The following is a 17,507-nucleotide window of genomic DNA, read 5'->3' on the forward strand; positions in this document are numbered from 1 at the left end:
ATTTATATTACAGCGATGGCTTTATTTATTAAAAGTATTTATTATTTATGTTGAAAATCGAGGGCGTGACACCCCACGAGCACCAAACCAGAGTCACAACCACCAACACACGACCAAAACCATAACCACTAAATCTAGAATCACGATCACGACCACTAAACCCAGAATCACGACCACGACCGCAGCTGAAGGAAGAGCCAAAACTACCAGAAACAGTGGAAGCTAATGCTGAACGATTAGAATAGGGGGCAGGCGTAGACACTGATATGGAAGACTGACGAAGGCGACTAAATACCTCACTGAGAGAAGGTAAATCTCGAGACCCCAAGAGCCAGGTACTAACAGGATCATAGGTGGATGATGCAATCGAGCAACCTGCATACGCTCACGCTGGCATCGCACAACCTGAATGTCAAATGAAAAAGGCTCACAAATATTGAGCTCCTCACAAATATCGTGAAATTTGGCATAGTAAGCCTCCAAAAATAAATCACCCTGGGGGATATAGAAAAGAACCGATGAAGATCATACGTCCAACGGAGATTGTTAACACCAAAATACATCTCCTGAGCCTGTGTCCATACCTTTTTGGCAGTATCTAAGAAAACAAGCGTGCTAGCAATATGCTCTTCCATATTATTCCACGGAAAAGATATAGGTACCGACGGATTTCCCACCGAAATCGTACCGACGGCCTCGCCGGGCCGTCTTCGGCCACCGGACGGCCGATCCGAACCGTCCAATAATTCTAAATAAAAAAAACCGAAGGGCCCTACACGAGAAACAATGGTATCCGATGTGTGTAGGGTGTTGGATCAAGCACTCTTTTTTCGTGTATATATGTATTATCCAACACTCTACACACATCGGATGCCGTTATTTCTCGCGAAGGGCCCCTCAGTTTTTTTTTTTAGAATTATTGGACGGTTTGGATCGGCCGTCCAGTGGCCGGAGACGGTCCGGCGAGGCCGTCGGTACGATTTCGGTGGGAAATCCGTCGGTACGGATAGCAGCACTCATTATTCCACAACTCAGATTGAATCTCCCATGCCGAATAAGTAGAGGCAGTCTTTGCGGGGGGATCATCAATCAAATAATGATACTGTGTCTAGCCCAAATAATAAACTTCAACTGCTTTAACCCAAACAGCATAATTTTTACCATTCAATGGGGTGGAGGTAATAGAAAGCTTCTCCCGAAATCGTGAAGAACTAGACACTACCAACAATAGTGGAACTAGAAACAAATGTAGAACCAGACTTTGACTCATCCATTTCACCGAATTAACAATCAGTCAACAAAACCCAACAAAATCAACGACCAGCAACAACTACCAACAACTTATATACAAATACCCACAATTACTGATACTAATAGTAGTCTAACACCAACAACTTTTAGTGTTAGCATAGAAACGCAAACAGAAAGTCAAAAGACGATTAGCAGATTGCAGTATACACCATTGGAAGAACCAGAGAGAACAGATCTGACCAGCCATGAGCGATGGAACTGGAAGACACAAAAAAAATAGACTACAAGATTTGTCGGCACCGGAAGATGCTGTGCTGGAGGTCAGCAATAGCAGGGTAGGTTTGGAAGGGCTGTCAGCAACCGGGTAGGCTGGGTTAGGGTTTTCAAGCACTGATTTTGGATTTTGAAGGTATTGATTTTGGGTTTTGAAGGTGTGAGTTAGGGTTTTGGAGATCAGACGAGAGTGGAGGGGTTCTTGGTACTGTTCACGACTGTGAGCATTGTTCACGACTATTGTTCATGTCGACAAACACTGTTCACTACGACTATGGTGATGGATATTCAGGTTAGGGTTAGGGTTTTGAGGGCTGGGTTAGGGATTCAGTGGGATTTTAGGATTAGGGTAAAAAACCTGCTCTGATACCATGTTGTTTAGGAAGGAAAAGTGTGTAGGGTGTTAATAACCCTAACACATAACAATCTTATTTATATAGACGACTCACATATTAAATAAGTAAACTACGCAATGTAGGACTACTACTAATACTATATTTGAACAGGTGGCAACCTAGTTATCTGGAAGAGTAAGAAGCAAACTGTTGTTGCAAGGTCTAGTGCAGAAACAGAGTACCGTGCTATGGCTCATACTACATGCGAGATTGTTTGGCTAAGATCCTTTCCTGAGGAGCTGGGATTTCAAGTGTAGTTACCCATTCCTATGTATTGTGCCACCCGTCGCCATCACCCGCCACCGTCATCACCGGCTGGGGAAAAACCAGCGGGTTCCGCACGCACGCACGCTCCTAACCACCAAAACATACCAAGGACAGGCCGAAAGACACAGATCTGGAGCCAGATAAGACCGGCCACGCTTGTCAGCAAAACGGGGAACCCTTGGCCGTTAGGCATAGCAACCGATCGGCCCAGAGGATACCAACCGAAGGATTCAAACCGTCCAAGCCCACCACCTAAAATGACGCCCCACCATCGTCGTTAGGCATCAAACCGCAACTACCCAGAAATGGATCGATCGGTAGAAACGTCGAAACAAATGAGGGAAGGAGAAATGGCCAAGACGCAATCCGGTGAGAAACAACAGAGAAGGAAGCGATCAAGAATAGGGGAAGAGGGAGGAGTAGAGAAAGCCCGCGGGGAGGAGGGGAGAGGGGCAGGCGGCGGCAATGGAAAAGAGGGCTAGGGTTAGAGAGAGAGGGAAATCCAATTAGACCCATTTCTTTGATTCTCTCTCTCTCTCTCTCTCTCTCTCTCTCTCTCTGAGCCACCTTCGGATTCGATTTTTTAGAGAGAAATATGGTAGTCGCAGAGAAGGGTGGCTTCATTGCCGGAACATGTGCCGGAAATGGTGTTGGATTAGATTTTGTACACAGAGGGAGAGCTATGGGTGTTAGAGAGGGGGAGAGAGAGTGGAATGAATTAGTAAGGGCAAAATGGTCTCTTTATGTTTATACCATTAACGGAGTTAAAGCTGAAAAAAATAAACTTTAATGAGGAGGTCTGACCATAGGTAAAATTTGTTTATGGGGTGACTGTGAAAAATGAGTATACTTGGAGGGGTGTCCAGGTAAATAACCCTAGAATAAATTATTTGCATCACAGTGAGATATTAATTACATCAACACACAATATCATGAACAAGACCACTGAAACCAATACCTTCCGCTTTGTGTTGCATAAAATAACAGCCTGGGTGATGGAAAGGGTATCATAAAGATCACACAGTATCAAACTTCCACTCCTCCCTTTCTACTGCAACAAAGAACTGATTGATACCCTATAATATTTGGAAAATATAGTTTAAAAGCAATTAACAAGGAACGAAATTTGAATTTTAGATTCTCAAAACCCAAAAGGAAGATAAAGAGCAAAAGACAAGTTAGCTCAAGAGTCAACTCATCATGTTTAACAAGAATCCTAACAGGACCAACCATAAACTTGCTCGTCATCTCCAAAATTTCATTAGGAAGGGTAGAAGATATCAAACTACCAGCAAAGTTCAAATATCATATCATACATTCTAAATATTCAACCATGCCACTCCATGCAGGATCTGAAACATCTCCATGTCTGACCAGCGAACTACCAGTAATGCAAACCCAAAGTGCATCCTTAGATAAGTAACTACAAACAAAATTGTCATAAACCAGCATCAGGAACACACGAATCATGACAAAGATTTTCATTACTAAACTAAATCACCCCTAAATCCCCAATGCAAAGCCAATATCTATCTACACATTCGCGCGCGCGCACACGCGCAGAGAGAGAGAGCGAGAGAGAGAGAGAGAGAGAGAGAGAGAGAGAGAGAGAGAGAGTTACCTGAAGCTCGGGTGGAAGGTATATGTAGACATCCTAAATTTGATCCTTAAAACCTCAACTTAGCTTCTCATCCAGTTGCAATATCGATTACATAGAAATGAATTCCCCAAATGAATATCCTCAACATTTAACAATAATCTCTACAAAAAGAACCGGACCCAAAGAAAAATAGCAAAAACAACTAAATGGGAAAAAACACAATAACAGGAAGCTATACTCACAAGAACCAACATATTGATAGCTCTACTCTGCAATGTCCGCAATGTTCTCCACTTGATCATGTCACAAACTTTCCCAGAAGTTCCAGACAAAACATGAACTCCACTTTCTAGCCTTCTCATATCCTCGCCAACACTTTTGCCACCAACGCATGCAAGGGACAGTATATTAATGCAATTCTAAAGGGCTAATATTAAACCGACGTACTATTCAATTGAAATGTCAACACATAAAGAATATTGTAGATTTAATAATGTGGCAGCTGTCTGTTACTGTCAATGGAGGTTAGGGTATGGGATCAGACAAAGCACATTTATATCAAATTCCAATTAAGAACAGCGGTAAGAGACTTTCTAGAGAAAATGACCTGATTGAAATCACCTTATGCTTGAATGCACTCCAATGGCCTTCAATATACACTTAAAATCAGGCTACTGCGTCATTCACCTAAAATTAGGATTTTTAAATTAGGAGAACAAAGTAAACTGAAGCAGTTATTTTGGACATATCACAGAAGCAAACTTGGGGGAAAAACACGATTCCCAAAATAGTACTCAAGTTAGAAAACTAGAAAGTCGCATTGTGGGAAACTATACCTGTCACTTTTCTTAAACCAAAGTAATGAGGATAGATAAAGATCAAAAGATGAATAGCTATTTTAAGTGTAACATCACCGAGAAGCAACATATCGACATACAAGATATTATAAGATTTCTAACCTGCAAGTTTACGCCTACACCAATTTGTCTGAAAACTGAAACAAGAACTCCTGATATATACGAGTTCCTCATGGTCCTTCTTTTTCTTCTGAAATGATTGCGAGGTCTGTGGAAAGATATTCCACCAATTGTTTGTTCTAATTGTCATCGGATTTCTCGAGTAATCCTTTCAATTTCAGTCTATTAATGCATCATCAAAGATCCCTGTGCAACTTTAAGTATCAAGATTAAGAAACTAAAATTTGAAATGAATATGGAACTTTGATGAAAAGTTCAGGTAATGAACTCCCTCTTTGTATCTCATTTTAAATTTGAAGGGTAGATATTCTGTATTTTGTAGTGTTCTAAAAGTCGGCCGCCTAGTCTCCGCTTAAGCACTAAGCAGTGGTCCAACGCCTAGACTAGGCAGGCTGCTGACTAGTTGGTAAAGAAAAGCTAAAGAGAGAAGTAAATCAATTTCATTTCACTCAATCTGTTTTTCGTTGCCCTTACAAAGCATTGGCCATTTACTATTTATACCACTAAGACCCAAAAGAAACACGCATCTCTCTCAGTTTCGTATTGGATGAAAAGCTCTCACAAGGATTGGTGAGGTAAAACCAATGCTGAGCTGGAGTAGAAACACTTAACCGAAATCTGATGATGCTATAACTGCCTCTTAATCACCACTTAACAGACCCTTCATGTGCTGGCTTAACACCCCCCTGCAAACTAATGGGTGGATCACCAACCATTAGTTTGGATTTAAGCAACAGAAACCTTGAGACTGGTAAACCTTCGGTAAAAATGTCGGCAAGTTGAGCAGTGGAACTAATGAAGTGAAGAACAATAGTTTTGGCCAAGACCTGTTCCCGGATGAAGTGGTAATCAAGTTCAATATGTTTTGTTCGTGCATGAAAAACAGGATTATTGGCCCATAGCCGACCTGTTGTCACACCAGAGGACATGAGGAGGAGAGATGGAAACTTGCAGTTCTGACAGAAGTTGCTGAATCCAAACCAAATCAGCAGCAGTTTGGGCCATTGCACGATATTCTGCCTCTGTAGAAGATCTAGCAACTGTAGGCTGTTTCTTGGCACACCAAGACACTAAATTAGAACCAAAAAATACTGCAAAACCGGTGGTAGATAGCCTATCCACAGGATCCCCTGCCCAGTCAGCATCAGCAAAGGCAGTGAGAACTAAAGAACCAGCAGTAAAATGAAGACCTGAGTGAGAGTGCCCTTAATGTATCTGAGAATCCTTTTAACAGCCCCAAAATGACTCAATTTAGGCTGGTGCATGTGTTGACAGACAACATTGACTGAGAAAGAAATTTCAGGTCTAGTTAAAGTAAGGTATTGAAGGGAACCAACCAAGGATCTGAACCAATGAACATCAGAGAAAAGAGGATCATTAGGATCACTAGGTTTTTTAGCAGAAATAGGAGAAGAACTGGGTTTGCAATCCTCCATGCCTGCTTTGTTTAAGACCATAAAGAGCTTTGGTTAAATTGCACACATGATTTGGATGAAGAGGATCCTTGTAACCCAATGGCTGTTTCATATACACATCTTCTAAAATAAGACCATGTAAGAAGGTATTGGAGACATCTAATTGTCTCAAAGGCCAATGATAGTGTACAGCCAAACTTAAAACAATTCGAAGAGTGGGTTGCTTGATAACAGGACTAAAAGTCTCTGTGAAATCCATCCCCTCATGTTGTTGATTACCATTGGCAACAAGTCTAGCCTTGTACCGTGCTATAGAACCATCTGAATTTCTTTTAATCTTGTATATCCATTGGCAACCGATAATGTTACCATGAGAAGGAGGAACCAAGGTCCATGTTCCTTGTTTGACCAAGGCTTCATATTCCTCAGCCATAGCCTGCTGCCAGACAGAGTGTTTGATAGCTTCTGTAAAGATTTTAGGTTCAGCAGTTGGAGCAATAGAGGTAAACAGAGATAGGGGATGTTTGGGTTTAAAAATACCTGCTTTAGACCTAGGGGTCATAGGATGAACCAAGGGAATAGAAGAAACTACTGAAGAAGGAACAGTAGATGTAGAAGCAGGAGTATCAAAAGACTGAGGAACTAACACATCAGAAGAAGAAGACTCTTGAACAAGAGGAGTGATAGTTGGTATGATAGCATGGGAGGAATCAGAGGAAGAAGACTCAGAAGAGACAAGAGAAGAAGACACAGATGAAGACAAAGGAACTTGGACAACAATATTATCAAAAGAAGTAAGAGAAATAGGAAAAGAAGAAGAAGAGACTGAAGTATTAGTAGAAGAGGAAGCCCCAGCTACGAGATCCTGAAAAGGAAAACATGTTTCTTCAAATCTCACATGTCTTGACACAGACTTTATCATGAATATGATCATAACAACAATATCCCTTGGAAGTAGAGCAGCATCCTAAAAATATACAGGGAACAGACTTTGGAAGAAGCTTATGAGTATTATATGGTTTCAACCATGGAAAACAAGCACAACCAAAAGGTTTTAAAGCAAAGTAATCTGGAGCTGTATGAAAAAGTAAGGTATAAGGAATTTGATATTGCAGAGGACTATGAGGCAACCTATTGGCTAAAAAGATAGCAGTTGTCAAAGCTTCAAGCCAAAAATGTTTAGGCAAACCAGCATGAATAAGGTTAGAGTGGTTTCTATGAGATGTATATGCTTTCGTTCTACTACACCATTTTGTTCAGGAGTATGAGGACAAGAAGTTTGATGAATAACTCCATACAGCAAAAACAATTGCTTGAGACAATTATTCACAAATTCTCCTCCATTATCAGATCTCACAGTCTTAACAGGAGTGTCAAACTGAGTTTGGACATAAGTTTTGAATTGTGTAAGTATGTAATGGGAACAACCAAGAATACCTACTAAAATCATCAATTATGAGCAAATAGTACCTAAATCCTTGCACAGAAGGGACAGGAGCAGGTCCCCACACGTCCATATGTAAAAGATCAAAAGGCTTAACAGAAGTAGTAACAGAAATAGGAAAAGGAAGTTTATGACTTTTCGCTTGATTACAACTGAAAACAGTCACATCAAATGGTTTATGAACAGGCAATTGAAACTGTTTTATTAATGACAGAAATAGAGAAAGACTTGGATGTCCTAACTTTATTAATGACAGAAATAGAGAAAGACTTGGATGTCCTAACTTTTGATGCCAAACAGAAGCTGAAGACACATGAGAACTGAAAAGAACTTGAGAAGGAAGAAGAAACAGCACTACATGAGGTCTGAATTGGGTACAAACCCTGATGGCATGGCCCCTTGTGAAGAACTTGGAGAGTGATTGTCCTGAATCACATATCCATTACAGTCAAAGATTAGGGAACAATTATTGTCTTTTGCAAATTGATAAACGGACAAAAGATTGTGAGTTATGGCAGGTGAATGCAATACATGATTAAGTTTGAAATTGATGTTAGGAGTAGGCAAAAGACCTTTACCAGAATAAGACACTGGAACAGAAGTTCCATTGCCAACTATAACACCCTCTCCTGCATGGCAAGGTTGATGGAGTTGAAGATTAGCCAAATCATTAGTAACATGAGCTGATGCCCCACTGTCAAAGTACCAGTTTGGAGGGACTCTAGAAGAATCGACACTAGAAGTATTCTGTAGTCCTTGGTGTCCTGCATAACTGACCATATTTGCCACTGGTGGAGGATAGGTAGTAGCAACAGAAGGTCTAGAAAACTGAGAAGCAGAGTGTCCAGGGTAATGTCCATTACCCCCTCCAAACTGCCTGTTAAAACTAGTGTAGACATTATGTCTTAGTGCAGAATTCTGTGGTGAAGGTGCAAAACCTGGTGAAGTAAAGCCTGAAAAACCACCTGGTGGAGTAAAGCCTGAATAACCCCCTTGATGCCCATACCAAGATAAAGGACCAGGTCTTCCATTCATGTAAGGAGACGATTGATAATGCAGATTAGGAGGCTGAAACTGCAGATTGTGTCTGTAATAACAGTACAGTGCTGTGTGGTTATTCCTGCCACAAATCTGACACTCAGGCCTTTGATTGCCTCCAAAGTTAAAACCTCTTGCTCCTCTATTTCTGTTAAAACCTCCATCATAAGAGTTGTTTCTATTAGACTTAGGAAAAGATTGTGGATAGAATGGTCCAGGTCCATTGATTGGTTGAAACATTTGAGCTTGAGAAACAGAACCTCCACTACTCTCAGGATACATAAGAGAACTAGTTGATGCATTTGCGTCAAAATGTTGATTCTTAGGTATTTCAGGTAGTTTGGATGTTGTAACAAAAACCTTGACCGAAGTTGACTCATCCTTGTGAAGTCTTGCCTCCTCGGGATGAAGAATTGTGGTTAACTCCTCAAATGTAATATCTCCACCTCTAGCATCAATAGCTGTTCTAAGCTGTTTAAATTCTTCTTTTGGCAAACCATTCAGAGTCTAAAACACCAAATCATCATCAGGTACATGATGCCCGACAGCCTCTAATTTTTGTGCATGACTTCTAATTTCATCAATATAGCTATCCATTGATCCAGTCTTACTTACGTTGTACAATCGGCTTTTCAACTCATGAATTCGTGACTTAGAAAGAGAATTAAACCTCTGAGCCAATGAAAACCAGACTTGTGAGACAATTTCAAACCCTAGAACATGTGGTAGGGTTGTTGAAGACAAGCTTGCAGTCAAACACGATAAAAGTTGATTATTAATCACATTATTTGAAGAATCTTGAGTCGTAGAAGAAGGACATTGTGTACTCCCATCTAAAAAGCCTATGTAACCATTCGCACGAAAAGCATTGATCACTTGCGTTTTCCACAACAAATAATTTCCAGAATCCAATTTGATGTTCACCAAGGAATGAAAATTAGAAACTAAAAATGCTAGGGCAGGTGGAATTGTAGCTGAAGAAGATGACTGTCATTCTTACGTTCAATACTGAAAGAAATTAAGGCTTACTGAACAACAAATGTCTGAATCTGTCCTTGAATCTTTGAAGAAGATGCCTCAGGATCGAGTTGAAGGACTTGCGTCAGAACGCTCTGATACCATAAAGAAAAGCTAAAGAGAGAAGTAAATCAATTTCATTTCACTCAATCTGTTTTTCGTTGCCCTTACAAAGCATTGGCCCTTTACTATTTATACCACTAAGACCCAAAAGAAACACACATCTCTCTCAGTTTCCTATTGGATGAAAAGCTCTCACAAGGATTGCTGAGGTGGGACCAACGCTGAGCTGGAGTAGAAACACTTAACCGAAATCTGATGATGCTATAACTGCCTCTTAATCAACCAACTAAACCACCACTTAACAGCCCCTTAATGTGCTGGCTTAACAGTTGGCACCTAGTCCCAGCCTAGGCGCTAGGCGGCCCTCTCTCGCCCGACTAGCGCCTAGCGAATTTTAGAACAATGGTATTTTGTTGTTTTGAAACCGAAAGATCGCCACTGTGGGTTTTCACAAAAGGCGTGTGGATTTTTTGGCAACTCTATTTTATAGGAGTTATAGCAGTGACTAAAAATAGTTTTCCATTTGGTTTGGCATTCTTCAAACTGCATTGCAACTGCAGTTACTCCAGAAAGTTTATGTCAACCTGAACGATCTTTCATGTTGGACAAATCCATTGGTGAGCCAGTTGGTGATGTCACGTCCCAAACCTGTGTGGGCTACATGACCAGCCAGAACCAAGGTCTCCAAGGCCTAACTTCTCATTCCACAATTCAGAGCAAAATTAAGATAACATCTCAAAGAAAGATGTGGAAGCGTTGAAACATACATTCTCCATAGTCAACTACAGATCATTATTTATAGACATTTTACCACTCTTAACTTTGTACACTGTTCCAGAGAAGACAAAAGCACACTAGACTTTACATTTGCTTTGGCTGTTCCACAAAACTATACTTCCACTCACGCCTACTTACATTAACCTGAAAAAAATTAAAAATATAAGGAATAGGTCATAAGCGAATGCTCGTATGAGATACGTAATACCAAGGTTACAGGTTTGACCATGGATATGTTTTTACATCATATAATGCTTCACTTTCAATAGGAGCAAGATAGAATAAATTCATCAGAAAGCAACATCGACATAGGATACTTTCAAGTCATTCATAATAGTCCAAGTAGAAGGACGCTTCATGGTTTCATTGGAGTAGAATGAAAATAGTACTAATGTTCGACAGCCTTGCTAGAACATGAGGGGAGCAACCCCTAGGTCAGAGAGAGCAACCTTATGATATCGATACCACTTAGGGTGCCTGGCCTACACTCCTTTACTTCCCGTATGTCACTAGTCTCTTTACTGTCCCCTAGGACTCGGGACACCGTACGAACATAGCATAGAAAACAAGTCTGAGCAATTCATAGCGTTCAAGTACCAAAATCATATTCCATGGTCTACATCCAGCCATAATAAAACACACGTGAATAGGCCACTTTCCGATAATTCACGGTTTTGCTAAAAGTAACAAGTTTCATAAATAAAACACATGACTCACATTTTCCAGCATTTGAAAGCAAATACCATTTCACATCAAAACGTTTAAATAAAATGCATGTAACCAAGGTATTGCGTAGCTCACCAAAAAGATTGCGTCTAACTTGTCGCGTACCGAGCTAGTCCAATGCACCGGTACCTATACAAAATGTACTATGAATTACTACTTGCCACAGTTGTTGAACTTGATGTAGTACTTGACTTTAATTCCTTCGTTAGGCCGTCGGGTCGGCATATGTATAGTTTTTATAGTTCTAATATGAAAGTAATATATACTTAACTGTTATCTCCTCTGAAGCTATGGGTACAAAAATGCAGAAGTTTAAGATAGAATTCCTACAATCTGTTAGGATAGGCACGTAGGATTTTAGCTGGGTCTTTAATTAGCTAAAATCAAATTCCTCTTTCAATCTCTTAAATTTAGAGCTTATAACAGTCATAGCAACACTTGCAAATAACCTACTTAAATCAATTTACGGTGGCGAGTTCCGAAGCCGAATTGTTTGTCGGAAAGGGTTTCACTGGTGTGGAAATTACAGAGAGGTTCAGGTGTGGCGAGTGCGAGGAGTGAGAGATGTACGCTGGAGATCGGGGTGAGATGAAATGGCCAAAGTGGTGTCGAGTTGGCCGGCAGCCATGGCTGCCATTTCCCAGTGATATGTGCGCTGTGCATGTGTGTTTTGCATGTGTGGGTTGTAAGTGATTTGCCCCAAATCTACTTCCTCTATTATAAATAGTATACATATCATATTACTAACTATAAATAGATTAATGGGTGAGAAAGATTACCAAAAGGAACAGTAGAATCCCTCCGGTGAAAACAAACGGAATGGTAAGCCATGAATCTCGGCGGATGGAAGTCTAGGGTGCAGGAGCCTCTCTCTCTCTTTCTTTACCATTCTCCTTATTTCTTTAACTTTGCTTTGCCTTTTTAAATTGCTAATTAACCATAATGGTATATATATTTCGGCGAGACAAAGGTGAAACAGGTAAAAGGTACACCTGTTACAATCTCCCTATTGACACAACATATTTCGCATTCCATTAACGCGAACTCTGTCCGAACGCGTCCGAATTCCAGTCTCCTAAAAATCCAAAAAAGTCAACATAGACTAATAAAAATACAAGAACTATCATGGTGGTGTCGGATTTTTAAGCAAAAATCCTAACTTTGCGTAACTCATACCGTGTGTCGGATGTAACTCAATCGACCCATAATATTTATAAAATTTTACCAAGATTCACTCGTTTATTCGGACCACAATTCACGTCGCATAAGCCCTATTTACTCTTAGTATTAATTAAGAGTCTCTAGTTCCTATTCGGATCACGTGACTAAAATTTTTTTTTTTTTAAGCCAGGATTTTACAGGTGATATCTAAACCTAAACAATTAGCATAATCTCTGAGAATTTATAGGATGTGAATTCTAAAAGATAAATTGACTACCTGAAGTTTCCAACCACAAAGCCCATAGTTGAATTGCCCTGCAGAGAATTTCCAACCGAGAACTCACATTTGTCATGATATCCACTTTCAAGTGGTGATTCAAGTATACCCTCAAGTTTGCACTGAAGACCACTTGCAGGATTTAAAATGGAAAGGGGCAGCCATGTTAGTTCTTTATTATTTTCATTTGGCCCAAATAAAAAGAAACTTTATAACATTGAAGAGAACATTTTGCATGTCTCATAGGCCTGCAGTTGAGTGTTTCCTATCATATGAGCTAAACACCTCACAATTATACTGTCTATGCCAATCTATTTTCATTACTTGACTTGCATAAATGTTTAAAGAACGAACATTTGATACAAAATTTCTAAAAGGTCCTTGTCTTATTTGGATTTTTTTTCCGGGGGGGATAGTTATAATTCTTAAATACAGTTGAAAAGAAGGGAAGCTATACCAAAGCTTAACTTTCCAAATAAAGACACTTGGAATGGGACTTCTTGAAAAAGAAAATTACATCAAATGCTACTGGCTCCGTCCCAAATTGGATGTCAATTTTTGATATCCGTGCCAGTTTCAATTCCTTATATCTTGCAATATGGATCTCAAAATATGCAATATGGATCTTGTTTGATAGTTCGCGATTAGTTCTATTATATAAAGTTTTTCAACTCATGAAAAATATTAAAGATTAAAAGATATAAGTGATGAAAAATGACACGAGTTTTTAAAATTGTCATCCTTTTTGGGACGGAGGGAGTACAAAATATGCAGTATATATCTTTTCAGCTGTATATCCAAAATAAGAGTTGTATGCCCGTACCTATTTCCCGAGATTTAAGAATCCACTCGGGAAGTGAAACCCCATTTGGGCAAGCTTTGCATTCATTCTAAGTCCACACAAAGCCTTAGAGAAAACGAAAATGTTATAACAGCTCATTGGGTTAACATTCATCACAAACTAATAGCTACAATGATAAACTATTTAAACTATTATTATTTTCAGAGAAAGAAATATGTAACAGCACATACACATACTATGAGAGTTTGCAAGAGGTTGCTCTTCTTGTGCTCCAGTTGATCAGCACAAGGCACATAAGCAAGCGAAGTCACTACATCATGTGCACTTCTCGCTTTTGAATCTGAGCAATTGATCAGCGCAAGGCACATAAACATGCGAAGTCACTACATCATGTGCACTTCTCACTTTTGAATCTGAGCAATCTGGTTTTAAATACTCATCAATTGTATCCCCAACTGAACTTTTCCACTTTTGTCAAAAGGAGATAGAGAAAGACTCAACTTCTCAAACCCAACAAATTCTAGATAATTTACATATCAATGGAAAAAATACGGGAACACAGACCCTCAGCTACTAAAACATTCATAAATCAAGATATTTAACCCGACATTTTGCCAAGCGATCAAAGCCGAAACCCTAGAATTAAGTTGAAACTACGAAAGGTTTTGAAAGAGAAAATTGGTTCAGAAAATTAAAAAGACAAAACCCACAATATGAAATAGAGAAACCCAACATCAAAAAAGGATTCGAATCATGCCCTTAGAGACTCTAACGAAATTCGAACGAACGATTCAATTTCAAATCCTTAAGAGTCCGCATGGTTCGATTGGCCACATCAACCGCATAATCATTGCACATGCATAAAGTCTCATTTGCTTACCTATAATCAAACACGCAAGAGAGAGAGAGAGAGAGAGAGAGAGAGCGAGCGAGCAAGAGCACGGCTTTATTTCCTTCTATTTGATGTTTAGAACCATATCATCCATAACCAAACCATGTGTTAGTAATTTAATCGAACATGTGGTGTGCATTATGCCGACTTCATTAGAAACCACAGGTAGATTTGTTGGTTGAACTGAAATTGGTAGATTTGCTAATGCATATGTACATGTGTTCCATACTTCCATGGATGTAGGGAGGGGGGGTGGGTTCAGACGATGGATAAGATAGACTTACTCCGCATTTTTTTCCAGCGGCTGGGAACATTGGCGGTGGAGAGAGGTTCAATGGAAGTTTGAATTGTAGGTTGGGGATGCGGATGGAAAGGGAGGGGGCCGGGGGGCGGAGGGAGTGTCCATTGAAACAGTTGGTTGTAGTAATGGAGTAGTTTGGGTAGCCGTTTGCCGGATGTGCCATTTGGGGTGGTGGGAGAAGCATTGGTTTGGGGCTGAGAATTCAATTGGGAAAAGTAGGGAGGGTATTTTGGGTATGGAAAAGTCGACAAACAAGTGACTCTTTTATAAGAAGAATAGATTATACAGGCCACAGAACAGTCCCTTTTTCTTCATATCTCACTTGGCATATTATGATTTCTGATCGTCATAGAACTCACATTTCCTACAAAACTAGGGGTGGCAAATGGGTGGATTTGGGCCAAATTGGGTAAGTTATAAGTGGGTTGGGTCTTTAATGGGTCATTGACCCATTTAGAACCCATTAGTTATGAGTTCAATTATCCATACCTAACCCGACCCATTTATTTAAAATCAAAACCCGACCCACCCATTAATCCAATTACATATAAATTTAAATTTTAACGTAACTAAAATATCCATGTACTCTAAAATGACTATATTACCCCTATACATCTAAATGACTAAAATACCCATGTACATTAAAATTCTCATATTATCCCCCCTTCTTTTTTTAGAACTTGGGTAATATGGAGCCTATTACATTTAGCCATTTAGGTAGAGGCCTTAAATACAGTTGCCCTTGATTTAATCTGTCATTTTTCTGTGATGCACTGATGCTAGTCAACAACAAATGAGATACGCACATAGGATTGATTCTACAGTGGTGTTATTGGTAGTTTGGTACAGATACCAGCGTGTACAAACCCTTTGTGGGATTGTTTTGGGTCCCAAAAAATGATTGGAGCCGCTCATTTTGTTTAAAATACTTGGTTATGGTCCCTACAAAAAATAAACTCAATCCAATATATGTTAGGGCATCTATGAAACGGCCAACTTTGTCCCATAATTTAGCTTGAATTCTAAAGCAAGTTGGATATTTTGTAAACGTCTTTACCAATTTCGAATTGAGCTTATTTTTTGTAGGGATCATAAACAAAATGAGCAGCTCCGATTATTTTTTGGGACCCAAAATGGGCCCACAAATGGTTTGTACGCGCTGGTACAGATGTGTATAATCTGTACCATTATCATTTATGTTGGTTCTATGGGCATAGCTCAGTTATCAAGAAAAAAGAATTGGAAGCTAATTGGAGAGAGAGGGCTGCAAAATTGGGCGATCAGATGATAAGAGAGGGGGAGAGAGGGGCAGCCTAAGCAATGTCTAGAGAGAGAAACTCAACAGGGAGAAACCAAATGTGGAAGGAGGAGGACGGGGGGTTTAAAAGGAGGCGGCTTGACGCATGCTTTTTGATCGAGATGTGTCCCCTTTGGTTTTTTTTGTTGAGTTGTGTTCATGACCTATTGGGTCATTTAAGTTGACCCAATTAAGACCCAATTAATAAATGAGTTAGATGGGTTGGACCCGTTCTAACCCAACTAATAAATGGGCTGGGTTGGGTCTATTTTCTCATGGGTAGGTTTGGATTCAATTTGCCACCCGTATACAAAACCAATAAAGATGGAACCTAAAATATAATCAAGATGGTGTATTCCATACTTCCACCCCATGATTTTTGTTCGATTGATGGTAAATATGGAGAAAGAAACATAACCAAGTCTTAACACCAAAGTTGAGACTTCCAAAAGTGAAGAACTCTTCTTTTTCTTTTTGGTCAAACAGAAATACAAGAACTCTTTTTCACTAAGCCCAATAGAACCTCTTTTTTTTTATTCTCTCAGTCTATGAACTTTTGATGATAAATTGAAGTTCTTGCATTTGCATATAACCATTTGGTTTTTCATGGTATATTTTTCACATAAAAAGCAAAATTCTAACGGGTCCAAAAAATTACATACAGGTTGAGGGCGAGAGAGAGAAGAGTGTGCCTATTTACCTGGGAATGACACAGAGGCAAACCCAATCCGACTCCCAACGCTTTCCTTCATGACTTGGAGGAACTTTCAAAACTGAAATCAAAATGGAACCCAAACAAATCAGTTGGAAGGTGGTTAGCGTCGAAACTGAATTGAGAAGGGAGCCTGAAGAACCCAAAACTGAGGAGAAACCCAGCTGCCATTCCATTCGAGATTTACTAATAAATACCGAGCGTCGATGTTCATGTTCATCGAGTTCAAACCGACTTCTTCCAAACGAGATTCATCGAGTTGTTCAGATTTGATCTATTCACTGAAAGGTAGAAGAAAACACTCAATTTTGTAATCACAAGAAAGGAATAACCCTAACGCCACCCCCCCCAAAAAAAAAAACAAGAATTGACGAAGAATTCAGGATTACATTTGTACTCAAAGTTATAAAAGAACTTCTTTCAAATTCAAGATGAGATCAATTAGCAGACAAGTCAATGTCAATGCAAAGGCGCGTGCACACACACACAGTGTTACTTGAAGCTCTGGTGGAAGGTATATGTAGACATCATAAATTTGATCCATAAAACCTAGGCTTAGCATCTCATCAGACTCTTCCTGTTGCAATATCGATTACATAGAATGAATTCCCCAAATGAATATCCTCAACATTTAACAATAATCTCTACAAAAAGAACCGGACCCAAAGAAAAATAGCAGAAATAACTAAATGGGAAAAAACACAATAACAGGAAGCTATACTCATAAGAACCAACATATTGATAGCTCTACTCTGCAATGTCCGCAATGTTCTCCACTTGATCATGTCACAAACTTTCCCAGAAGTTCTAGACAAAACATGA

General features: G+C 39.6%; 1 protein-coding gene and 1 long non-coding RNA gene across 2 annotated transcripts; both read right to left on the bottom strand.

Moving 5' to 3' along the window:
- Positions 1 to 3,202: 3,202 nt before the first annotated feature.
- On the bottom strand, positions 3,203 to 4,817 carry LOC131309521 (eukaryotic initiation factor 4A-III homolog B-like). The gene is made up of 6 exons (XM_058336139.1): positions 4,746 to 4,817; positions 4,029 to 4,205; positions 3,899 to 3,947; positions 3,519 to 3,609; positions 3,408 to 3,471; positions 3,203 to 3,262 (listed from the first exon to the last, which is right to left on the bottom strand). The coding sequence occupies exons 1-6, from the start codon at positions 4,815 to 4,817 to the stop codon at positions 3,203 to 3,205; spliced, it is 513 nt and encodes a 170-aa protein (XP_058192122.1).
- Positions 4,818 to 11,081: 6,264 nt separating this feature from the next.
- Positions 11,082 to 16,753, bottom strand: LOC131310058 (uncharacterized). The gene is made up of 5 exons (XR_009195102.1): positions 16,674 to 16,753; positions 13,720 to 13,823; positions 13,505 to 13,588; positions 12,682 to 12,791; positions 11,082 to 11,372 (listed from the first exon to the last, which is right to left on the bottom strand). It is a non-coding gene; the product is annotated as an uncharacterized LOC131310058 (long non-coding RNA).
- Positions 16,754 to 17,507: the final 754 nt, after the last annotated feature.

This window comes from Rhododendron vialii, chromosome 12a, assembly GCF_030253575.1.
Source record: "Rhododendron vialii isolate Sample 1 chromosome 12a, ASM3025357v1".
NCBI classification, from domain to species: Eukaryota; Viridiplantae; Streptophyta; class Magnoliopsida; order Ericales; family Ericaceae; genus Rhododendron; species Rhododendron vialii.